This window comes from Parasteatoda tepidariorum, chromosome 8 (genome assembly GCF_982258835.1).
Source record: "Parasteatoda tepidariorum strain Cologne lab strain chromosome 8, Ptep-v5.0, whole genome shotgun sequence".
NCBI classification, from domain to species: Eukaryota; Metazoa; Arthropoda; class Arachnida; order Araneae; family Theridiidae; genus Parasteatoda; species Parasteatoda tepidariorum.
Genome location: NC_141762.1, coordinates 25,808,637 through 25,821,218, shown reverse-complemented (window position 1 = coordinate 25,821,218; position 12,582 = coordinate 25,808,637). Strand labels below are relative to the sequence as shown.

The 12,582-nt window shown below is 32.4% G+C and overlaps 1 protein-coding gene across 1 annotated transcript; it reads right to left on the bottom strand.

The window, feature by feature from the left end:
* Positions 1-401: 401 nt before the first annotated feature.
* Positions 402-7,220, bottom strand: LOC107438679 (lysozyme C, tracheal isozyme). Its single transcript, XM_016051009.4, has 5 exons — positions 7,034-7,220; positions 5,420-5,511; positions 4,259-4,316; positions 4,091-4,166; positions 402-583 (listed from the first exon to the last, which is right to left on the bottom strand). Exons 1-5 carry the CDS (start codon positions 7,161-7,163, stop codon positions 463-465), a joined length of 477 nt encoding a protein of 158 aa, XP_015906495.2. The 5' UTR covers positions 7,164-7,220; the 3' UTR covers positions 402-462.
* Positions 7,221-12,582: the final 5,362 nt, after the last annotated feature.

Below are 12,582 nucleotides of genomic sequence, written 5' to 3'. Positions count from 1 at the left end.
TAATATTGAGCAATAATAATTCTACATAAGACCGATATTGGTTGGAAAGTGGTCGTAAAATATCGGGGGATATTTTAATATTGGTCCTAGAATGGCTATTAGTAATGGGCAATAATAATTCAACACAAGACCGATATTGGTTGGATAGTGGTAGTAAAATATAGGGGGATATTTTTAATATTGGTCAATAATAATTCTACATAAGACCCATATTGGTTGGAAAGTGGTCGTGAAATATCGGGGGAAATGGACAGTTCTATATAGAGCAAGTATAGGAAAATATCGGCCTTTTTTTAAGCTTACTAAGTTAAGATTAATGAATATTAGTCCAATGAGGGCCTCCGAGTACTTTTGCTGCTAGGGTTCTGTATAAGTTGTGTAAATAATATTTTATTACACAGTGCGTTCTCTAGTTTTATTTATCATACAGTGACACAGCTTTAAATAACAATATAGTCATTTTTATTCATGTCTAATCTCCTTTTCTCTTAGGAACGGATAAGCGTTTCTTTTCCTCCTTAAGGAACACTTGATGATGAATCTCGAGGTGTCAATGTTTTGGCAATTATTTTTAAACGCTGGCCTAAAAAAAAAAATTTTATGTATAAAGGAATTGCATTATTTAAATCATCATTCAATAATAATTGCAGAAAATTTTAACATTTATTATCATATAAAGTTACCTAAGTTACTAAATTACGTAAAACTATTTCGTACCATATTTTTTAGAGAAGAAAATAATATATTTTCTGCATTAGTTTTCTTTTGAACTTTGAAAGAATCGTTTCGGTTCCGAAAGTAACATGCTACTTTTAAACTTTCCTTTCAAAATATTATATAGTACGAAAATCTCCCATGGTTATCCCACTACACAGCGTTTAGCGTAACAGTTATGCAACTCGGCCTGAAGGCCTTTTCGCTAACACTTTAATCAAAACTTCATTACATTGACTAAAATTATTTATAATATATTGAGGGATACAATCATACTAAATAATATATTTTAATCAGGAACCAATATTAGAGTATAAATTTTGACAACTAACTTTTTAATATTTAAAACTTTTCAAAAAAACTTTAAAGTGGCTAAGAGCAGCATTGTCATAGTATTTGCCACAGTTTGCATACATGACCTTAAAGAATATGCATTATTTTTATGTGCATTATAAAAATTTATATCAGCTTATTATATTGATATTAAACTAGAACGAAAGCTTGGAACTTATGCTTTTTATACAATTGAAATTTACATTAATAATAAGTTGAATCTTATAACGTTTCTTTAAAAACAACTTTTTACTTAGATTCTTGAAAGTGAAAAAGCTAAAAAAGAGGAGTTTTTGATCGTCTGTTGTTATATCAATTTGCCTAGTGATGATAGCGTTTGTTAACACAGGGCTGGGAGTGGGTCTAAATTTATTAAAAAATTTTAAGAATACTTTCTCAGGAATATACACAATATTTCATCAGTATTTTTATAAATAGAATAAAATTTAAATGCAAAAATTACAGAAATAAATAAATTAAAGGTAGCCCGATGTAATCGCAAGAAGTAATTTTGATAGAAAACACAAGTTTTTAATTAAAAATGTTATTGCTTTATAAAGTTTGCAGTATAATAGGGTTTTAGTGCAACTGCCAGCTTCATCAGCCATTAGGAAAGATTTTTCAACGAGCTGAAGTACGAGGTATTAAGAATTTTTTTAACTCTAAGCAATTCGCCTAGACTTAAAAGTATAATTGCTCAACTGGCATAAACTTATATAGGTATGATTGTTCTATTAATTCACCATGGTCGGTAAAACAATTTAGGATTTAACAATTAAAATTACTAAGATGAAAATATAATCGTTGCTATCACTAAGAAAAAATTTCTTCAGCTACCTTACCCTACAAGGCAGCACCTTCATGATAATATTAAGATGAAAAATTGTATTTTATTATTATTGAACTGTTAAAATTTTCCAAGTGGGTACTAACCATGTGTAGGGTAAGGTAAGAAACATTATATGAGGTAATGAGGGTAGGTGCTATGCTGTCAAGGTACACACGCTTTTGTCAAAATCTTTTATGATCATTTTGTATAAATTTGGACGAATTTCGTAGAGACAGAATTCAATTTTGTCCTCTAAAGCGTGGATGATTATGAACTTTTTGACATAAATCTTAGATTTTAACCTTCTCCCTAAAAAAAAAGGCCGAACAGTGTTAAATCACATGATCTAGGCGTCCAATTCTAATCACCAAAAAATGATGAATTTTTCAAGCACTAAACGTAACAATAACAATTCTCAACAAATTTCTAAAGCGACCGATATTATTTTCCAGGGCCGGGATAGCCTGGTCGGTAGGGCGCTGGGCCCATATCCAAGAGGTCGTGGGTTCGATCCTCGCCGGCCGAAGACTCCCCGTGTAGTAAATGGTGACTGATGCACGTTAAATCTGTCGAGTCTCAAAGTTCTCCATGTTCCCACAACAAATCAATACCTCTGGGGGTACTGATCCAGGAGTTTTTTTGTCTTCTGGATTGGTTCAAAATTACAAGGCTACGGAGTTGAACGTTAGTAGTCGTAAACCCATGAAATTGGGTCGGCTGTTCAACGACGGTCATAAAATAAAATAAGATATTATTTTCCAGTAACACATCATTTTTTATAACTATGAACTATCAGCTGTCACCCTTTTTTGTTTCATAAACTTCATTTCATGGCATAAAAAGAGCAAAATTCAAATGTTGTGTACATTTTAAGCCAACCATTGTCATAACAGACTTACTAACATTTATTTTCCAGTATCAAAAAAATAGATAAGATTTTAGTAAAACATTCATTTTCAAAAGCGTACTAAATAATTTTAAAAGAAAATTGAATAAATCTATTTTTTCTAAAGAAAGAAATTTATCAAGGCATATTTCAAAGTAAAGAAACAAATTTGAGCATTAAGCACTATTCGTTTAAACTCATTTAACCAGCAATGTGTTATGCTTTCTACATTTATTGTTACTATTTTCAGAAACACGTATAAAAAGATTTTTAATACTAATAAGTCCTTTTTCAGTTGCAGGATGGTAAAAAAAATTCTTTTCCATCATCAGTTTCAAAATCTTGAAAAAGAAAAAAAATTCTTCTCCAATTACCATTCCTTTAACTTACCATCAATAAAAATAATGTGAAATTCCTTTTCGCTGCTTAACTCAAGTAAAGAATGTGGAGACGAGTAAAGATAGTGATTACATCTTGCAGGATAACGAACCACATGATGAAGAAAATTGAAAATTAATGACTCTAGTTCGTTCGTAAAGAAGAATGAAAAACTAGTCGAAATCTTTTCTCTTTTTTTTAAATTCTCTTAGCTACGTAGAAACAAACTTTAGTTCTAGAAGCACTTTAATAAATTGGTTTTAGTGTCTTTGCCGAAATTCATTTTCTTTTATAAACTTCATCGAAGAATTTGTAATGTTTTGTAGAAATTTTTTTTTAAATCAAAAGAAATAATCACTAGTTCATGAGCTAAAACTTAAGAAATATTTCAATTAAATTAGTTGTGAGATTCATTTTAATTATTTGACTAGTTCTTTGATATAGAATATAATAATGTTTAATGTAACTTAAACAATTGGTTTAAAAATATTTTATTTATCAATTAAGTAATATAACGAGTATTGAATAACGTACAACATAGAATTGAAAGATAAGGAAGAAGAACAGTTTTAGTCCGTGAATACTGATTCTGAGAAAAATATGAACTTAAGGATTTTTAACAAAGTTAAGGATTTTTTTCTAAGTCTTGGATACCTTTTATGGTTCCCAATTGACTTAGAAAAATGTAAATAGGGGTAGAAAATTCAGGGTAGTAGAAATTTCCTATTCGAAAAAACCATTTTAATGTTTAAAGGTCTGATATTCTTTCAGATACATTTTCTTTGCAAAATAGCAATTGTGGTGGTATTAAATGATTAAGTTTTGTCTCTTTTTTAAAACCAATTTTATACTTTTCTAAGCTATATGGGAACCCAGGTACCCTGTATTCGACGGGGTGCACAGATAAGTCGAATCTGAAAAGGTTGAAATAAAATGTATTATGTAAATACCATTGTTTGAATCCTTCCTTCTGAAATATTTTTAAGGCACAACTGGCACTTGGACGTACGTTATCTTTTACAAGATCTGTTTAATGAAAAGAAAGCTAATCAGTATGCGAAAATAAATCACACATCTAATAAACATGTCTAACATTGTTATTTTTAATAGAAACTTACCAGTACAAGGTACACCACAATTGTGTTTTGAACCGAGTCTGCAAAATTTGTCATTTATCTAAAAATTTAAAAACAAAATTGTTAAAAATGATGCGAAAATTTAATTTTGTATTATTTGTTATATATTTGTTATTTATCAGGGACCACGCGAGTATATCAAAGAAATCGTAATCATAGACAGCACAGATTGCGGAACATGTAAAAAATATAATGGGAGCATATGGAAACTTATAGGAAACATTACTAGAACATAGTAAAGCACATAAAGAACATAGTAAAATAACATATGAAGAACATAGAATCTCAAACGCCGCTAGATTTACATTCCAAATAGTAATAGAACAAATGACGCTAATTAGTAAACAAAAAGACGTTCTAAAAAACCATTTCTAGAAACTATTTTATGAAATATCGGAGAATTAGATATTTTTTAGAAGCAGCCAAATAATTTAATTTTGCTTTAAATAAATCAACAACTATAATTTATGTTTTGTATATTGTGTTGGACAAAATTAGAAATTTTTCTACGGACCATTAACCTGTTGTATCAGTTTTAACAATGACCTTTTTTTAAAACATTTGATCACTTTTTGAAAACATTTGATCACTTTTTCAAAAATTGAAAATTTTAAACGATTAAGAAAATTATTGATATTAATAGTGTAAGATATTAATTTGAAGCATCTCTTGAAATAGGGTAAACAGAATAAGGTTCATTTCTAAAATGATGAAAATTTTCATAAAGCTTGGGTGAAATAAAATAGTTTTCAGAATACTGAAAAATATTCAGAATAGTTCCATAGTTATTAAAAAATAATAAAATGCAATTAAGTGGCCATCGAGTGGCAACTGGCAGACTATTTTTTTTTATCGTCATTTGTTTTATTTCGCAACCCTGTGCCGGTGGCAACAGCTAATTATGTCCTAAAGTTTGTGGATGAACGTTTTAAACGTTTGAACGGTTTTTTTTCGGAAGGGGGTAAAATGGTCATTTTAACTAGGTCAATAGTAGAAAATAAATATGTAAATAAAGTAGATTGAAAAAAAATATTTATGAAGTAGATGGTAGACCTGCGTCTGGCTAATCAAAAAGTATGGAGAATCAAAACTGAATTTTTATGAATACTATTATTTAAAAATTAATATAAAATGTTCAGTTACTTGAAAAACTCCAAAATCAAAACTACCATCTTTTTGCTCCTCGCTTAAAGCTTGAGTGTTGAAACCACTTGCAAATTTTGCAAGACATACCCCTACAAAATATGACAACGGTTGAGTATATGGCAGATAATAACATTATGCACATAATAACATAATATTGCACACATTAACTTTCAGTTGACTTTTGTATGTAATAGCTACAACCTCTTATATACATTTATTGAAATGTCACTTTTTTCACTGTAAAATGAATTTACCACGAATTAATTGTACAATGTTGATTCTTCTCTTCGTTGCATTGAATTTATAGACATATTTAATTGCAAGTAAGACCTTTATCGAATTCTAAAACTGTTTTCGTTTAAATTGGGATTCTTATATATTAGTTTAAAAGAACTAACAGGTAGTGATTATTGTGAATAGCATGAATTTATTAGATCTACTGGTAAGTAGTGTCCGCGAAAGAACATGTCTTTTTTTAAAATAATCAAAAAGGTTCTTTTATAAAAGAAAGTGATAGGATAGTAATAGTGATAAGTTTTGTATACTATAACACTATTAAAGACTGATTAAACAATAGCAACCAACCACTTAACCCTTCAAAGCTAAAGTGGTATATAACACAAGAAAATATTCTCTAACTAGGTATCTCCCTACGCTGTTTAGGAAACATTATTTTTCAATTAGATTCATCGGTTAAAACCCGCTAAACAGGGCTGCAAAATACCTTATAGAATGGTAGCCGACTAAAGCTTACAGAATTTATGACGATTTTGCCAACATTTAAAAAACCTCTCCTTGATAGAGGTGGAACAAAATGGGTAGCATTTATTAGGGAAAACAGTCTAATCAACGAATCTGAATGCATGTCAAAATGAGGACTTGAATCTCCGATTCAAGTTCAGTTTTTATCTCAATCAAGGCAAATCCCTGACTAATATATTTCCCTACTTTGTTTGTGAAACATTCCTCAATTATATCCATTAATTGAAAACCATTGAGTCCAATAAACATAACAGACTCTATTAAACTAATAGATTCGTTACATTTATTAACGAAAACAGTCAAATTCTAATCAATGAATTTGAATCAATGGCAAAATGAGGATTTGAATTAACGATTCAAAATAAATTTTTTCTCAATATAGGCAAACGCCTACTATATATATCTCCCTTCTGTGTTTAGGAAACATTATTTCTCAATTGATCAAAACCCATTGAGTCCAATAAACATAGTGGACTCTACTCATCTAATAGATCCATTTGTTAAAGAAAACAGTCAAATTTAAATCAGCAAATTTGAATGTATGTCAAATTAGGGGTTTGAATCACCGTTTCAACAGCAATTTTTATTGCAATCAAGGTATGCTCCTACAAAATATTTCTCCCTACGCTTTTTAAGTCATTTTTTATAATTTGAACCCAATAAATATAGTATAGTCTATTCAACTTTAAAGATACGCTACATTTACTAAATGATGAAATTTACAAATCATCAAATTTGAATCAATGTCAGAATGAGGATTTGAATCACGGTTTCAAAAGCAATGTTTATCTCAATCATTTAAATTCCAAAGTGTAGCGCAAGTTAATAATTAAATCATTTTTTACTTACATTTGGCAGCATTTATTTTGCTTTGACCCAAACTTATCATAGCCTCTGCAACTTCGCACGGTTGCAAAATTTTCCCCTGGACATCATTAATCAGAAAAAAGGAAACAAAAATCGCTGCTAGGGGTGACATTTTACCTCTCGGGTGACAGTTTTATAGTCTAAGAAAGCTTTTTATTAAATATTTTGATGATTCGAGCTTATCTTATCTCTCAGTCGCAGACAAAAGGAGATATGTTTACCGTGGGATGTGTTACACGTGAATACGTTTCTATCTGTAAATCAATTATTGACTTTTTATAGCTGTCTCTATAATTACAATATAACAAGTAATTAACCCTTTGGCGCAGAATTTTAATAAACTTATGTTTTAGTATTTTGTATTAGTTTAGGTCAAAATAAGTGATAAATTTTACATTTAACATATTAACAATTTATGGTTATCAAATACAGCATGAAGCATCGGTGTCTTTTTTTCTGCTTTAATGGTAAAATCCTCCGCACACAGCTCACTTCAAAAGAATAATTCTTCAAATTTGCACTTATTTGCAGTTATTTAGATCTTTAGATCTTACACACACAGTTCACTTCAAAAGAATAATTCTTCAAATTTGCACTTATTTGCAGTTATTTAGATCCTTAGATCTTCCACACACGGCTTACTTCAAAAGCAGGGGGGCGAAAAACCACCCGTCCGCCCGTCCTCGGCGGTCAAAAATTCCCCGCGGATAGCGAATTTCTCGAATCCGACGTCCGCGCGGACGGCCATTTTCCCGTTAATGTTCGTGATAAATTTTCAATTTTTGTTATCTTACAAGAGTCTAGCTCAGTGTTTCCCAACGTGGGGCCCACGCCCCACTGGGGGGCAATTTGATTGTTAAGGGGGGCGATTCGAAAATGGACTCGACAAGAGTTTTACCCATTTGCTCCGGGACAATTAAATACAATGCTAGATCACGGTCCCAAAATTGAAAGAGAAAAAGCAAATTCTTAAATAATTGTGGTCAATAAATATTATAAATTCGTTTGATGAGACCAAAATATCAACTGGGTTTTTGGCGTCGTCAAGTTAACTAACCTCCCTGCGGCATATGGTCAACACCTCCTAGAAAGAACAGGCCTCAGCACGGGTTACCATAAATATCCCTTAGTAGTCCAAACGTAATGACATATTTTGTATTTTCAACCACTGCGCAGCTTTGTACCCCTAACGTAATGACATCTTTCTTATTTTTCGTCAACTGCGCAGTTAACTTCGTCACATCGGACTACTAAATTGATCCGTGCTGAGGCCTTTCTACTTCTAGGAGGTGTTGATATGGTAGGCTCCGCGTAGACCCCTTGGCGGTTTAAAATTTTTCTAAACTATGCAGTTGTTCGCATCTGAATGGCCCGTCACAACTTCTGTAGTGTTACGCAACATTCAGTGATAGAAATCAATACCATAGTATGTCTTTTATGCCTGCAATGCAAGAGTAAAATCTTTATTTACTGCTCACACTTCAACTCATACTTGTATTCGTGAGACTAGTTATGAAATTTCTTTATTCATCGCTAAATTTGGAAGAAATCATACTATAGGAGAGAATTAAAAAAACCGTCGATATCAGCATTTCTTAAAACGGTTTTTGAAAACGATGTAAAAGCTATGCCACTCAATAACAATACTGTTAGCAGAAGAATAGATGAAATGAGTGAAGATATTAAAAAACAACTTGCTGACAAGCTAGAAACAAGAAAATTCTCAGTGCAAATGGATGAATCAACTTTGATAGACAGTGTGGCAGTATTGATAACTTACGTAAAATATATTGATAAAGGGCATTTTGTTGAAGAAATGTTGTTCTGTAAAAGATTAGAAAGCAACACTACCTTCAAAGATATTATATAATAAGAACTACTTAGATGTCAATAATATACCAATGAAAAATATAACATGCTGCAGATGGTGCTCCTAATATGATGGGCAAGAAAAATTGCTACTTAAAATTGATGAAAGATGAGAATCCAAAAATGACTCTTGTGCATTGTGTTATTGCATAGGGAAAAGTTGTGCATAGGGAAAACTTGGTAACTAAAAACATGTCGCCTGTTCTAAATGAAGTACTTACATTCACTAATAAAGTGTATCAATGCTATTAAAGCTAATGCCAAATGTAAGCGCCTCTTCAAGCTGTTTTGTGAAGAAAAAAATGCAAACCATGTGAAACTTTTATTTCACTCTGAAGTAAGATGGCTCTCTAAAGGGAACTGCTTGAAAAGATTCATGGAGCTGTTTGATACTCTTAGTGATTTTTTAAGCGACAAACCTGATATGAAGTATCTGTTAACAGTCGAAGGTAAAGCATTTGTGAGTTATTTAGCCGATTTCTCTGAAAAACTAAATATATTAAATAAGCAACTTCAAGGAACAAATAAAACTCTTGTTGATACAAAAACGAAGATATTTGGTTTCATTGCCCTTATTGAGTTAAGTCTGAAAACAAAAACTTGGATCAGTTTAATTGTCCCCAAAAATTAAAAGTATATGATGCCGCTTTACTAGTTATTGTCGATCATCTGAAAATTCTATCGGCTGATTTAAAAGAAGGATTTTCTGATTTAAAGCAAATAGATTTTTCAACAAGGATGATGCAGCTAATGTTAGTGCATTTGTCTGTTATATGAAATATGCAGTATCAAGAAGAACTCTCAGAAATTTCAAAATGATAAGTCAGTTAAAACTTTATTTTTATATAAAAGGAGTGATGGCATGACTTTGTGAGGAAACAGAAATCAAATACCAAATTCAACCAAATATGCAAGAAAACTATTGTTACCGTTTCCATCTTTATATTTAGCTGAATGTGGATTTAGTGCTGTAAATGCTGCTAGTAAAAAAAAAGGGAAATCGCCTGGATATAACACAGTGGGTAGAGTTGAGGCTGCAAGCTAACCAAATTGGAAACTAACATAAAATCTCTGTGCAGCAAGTGCAAGGATCTCTCTAAATTAAAATATTAAATCATTATAGAAAAATCTTTGTGAAAATTATTTCGAATTTGAATTTTAGTTTTTCATTATAAGTTTCATTATAAGTTGAAATTTTACTTACTGTGTTTCGTCAACAATTTCCTAGAGATTTCTCACTGAAACCTATCATTTAAGTTTCTGATGTGAACAATTCAATTTTTTAATATTAAAAATTATGTATGTCACATAGGGGGGCACAAGAATTTTAGAAAGGCTTGAGTGGGGCATGGCACAAAAAAGGTTGGGAAACACTGGTCTAGCTCCTCACTTCTAAAATGACCCACAATACAGAAACATACTGCGCATGGTGGAATTGATGTTTTCTTTGTCTGGGAGTACTGCAGCTGTTGAAAAGGGCTTTTCAGCAATGAACTTACAAAAAAGCACATTGCGTACTGGTCTTAAACAAGAAGCGTTAAACGGAATTATGAACATCTATCTAAATGGAAAACCCCTTTCAGATTTCTGTGCAGAAGCCTGTAAATCATTGGCTTGATTGGGGAACTGACAAACGTCATATTTTATTCATTTAAAAAACGCAGTACCCTTGGATAAATTGACATTCTAGATAACTTGACCTTTGTCATTTAAATTATTTCGTAAAAGAAATTTATTTTTTCGTAAGAGAAATACTAGGTTCCTATTAGTAACCTAGTATTTCTTTTATTACTGTATAATGTAATCCTAGTAACTACCAATTCATTGTGCAATTTATATAAATGTTTGTAATAAATAAGAGAAAATTATATTTTTATTTATTTAGAAGCTACGGGTTAGTTTCAAAGGAGGACGGGTACATTGTTGGACAAGCCGTCCTCGGGGACGGGTAAAATTTTTGAGTTTTCTCGAGCCCTGTTCAAAAGAATAATTCTTCAAAGTTGCACTTATTTGCAGTTATTTAGATCTTTAGATCTTCCACACACGACTCACTTCAAAAGAATAATTCCTCAAATTTGCACTTATTTGCAGTTATTTAGATCTTTAGATCTTCCACACACTGCTCACTTCAAAAGAATAATCCTTCAAATTTGCACTTATTTGCAGTTATTTAAATCTGAGAGAAACAGTTATTCATCATTGAAATTTATTTAATTTAGAAAGTAAAATATTGATAAAATTTTGATTACAAATAATACAAAAAATTTCAAAATACTTTTTTTTTTTATTTTATATTTTAATAGAAATATGACCAATGTGTTTGATAATCTAAAAGACTTTTTTAGTAACTATTAGACTGTTTTTCTATAATTAGAAAATACGAAATATATATTTTGTAAATAAACCCTAGCAACAATTTTACCTAGGCTCCAGTTGGGTTCAAAACTGGCTCGGTATGGGTCCTATTTGAACATGCACAGAAGAACCAATATTGGGATGTCTAGAATTTTTTAATACTGGTCCTAAAATGGCCTATAAGAGGCCAACATTGTATTAGCTCAAACTTCAATTCAATTCTACTCAAATTTCGAGTGAAAATGTGAGCCTGAACACACGAAATGAGGAACATTTGTTTTCTAAATACCAATTAATGTGCTGGGTTTTATCTTCACCTACCGTGACCTGGGGTCCCGCAGTGGACTAATCGTTAAAAAACGGTTCCAAGCATCACTGGCTACGGTCAGTGTGCGGGTGGGTGACCACTTGGATCAGTCTGCGTAGGGACCGAGGGTGTGCGGCATTGGTCCTCGTTAAACTGTGCTACCGTAAAGTGCTCGACTTCGCGCGCAGGTCGTCGGACTACCGAAGCGGGGGAGCCATCCCCTCCGCAGAGGATCAAAACTGTGATGGCATGTCTTCGGATCATCCTCCGGGATGTTTCCCAGACCGTCGCCAATAGCCCATTGTGCAGCTCTAGTGCGACGCAAATTAACAACAACAACAACCTTGACCTGGGTGGCTAGGAAATTAAAAACGTTGGACTGCCATTGCGAAGGACTGGGATTTGCTGCTTAAAGTCTACCCGGCGTCAAATCGATGGCTGCCAGCATGTCTGCGAAGTTAAGGTGGCTTGAGCGTAATATAGTTACATTGCCAAAATCATCCAGTTAACAACGAAATTGTGGAGACTAAGCTTTCATGATCCCTTTGGTCCATAACGGGCAGTTGCAGGGTTAATTTTTCTTACCACGGTTTGGGCAAGGGTTTGATTTCATATACTAAAAGCTGTGGGTCAAACCCAATACCACTTTCTCTTATCTCCAGTATTGTACTCGGTGGCTAACATTAAGGGAGAATCCCAAACTGTCGCCAATAGCTCATCAGTGTAGCTCTACGACTATAGCAATCACACCAAACTTAGTCTTGCAACTTAGTTAAGCTGCATTTTCTTACTGTTAAAAATTTGAATCATTTTCCGACATAAAAAGCTAACTGGTAGGTAGGTACTTTATTTATGTCGCACTAGAGCTGTACAATGAGCTATTGGCGTCGGTTCGAGAAACATCCCTGAGAATGGTCCGAAGACATGCCATCACAATTTTGATCCTCTGCAGAGGGGATGGCTCCCCTGCTTTGGTAGCCCAACGACCTGCGTGCGAAAG

Excerpts from the sequence above, each read along its gene's own strand:
- LOC107438679 (XM_016051009.4), bottom strand. The coding sequence starts at position 7,163 with ATGTCACCCCTAGCAGCGATTTTTGTTTCCTTTTTTCTGATTAATGAT. Across the intron at positions 5,512-7,033 it reads CAAAATAAATGCTGCCAAAT|GGGTATGTCTTGCAAAATTT; the intron begins GTAAGTAAAAAA and ends CATATTTTGTAG. Across the intron at positions 4,167-4,258 it reads TTGTGGTGTACCTTGTACTG|ATCTTGTAAAAGATAACGTA; the intron begins GTAAGTTTCTAT and ends TTCATTAAACAG.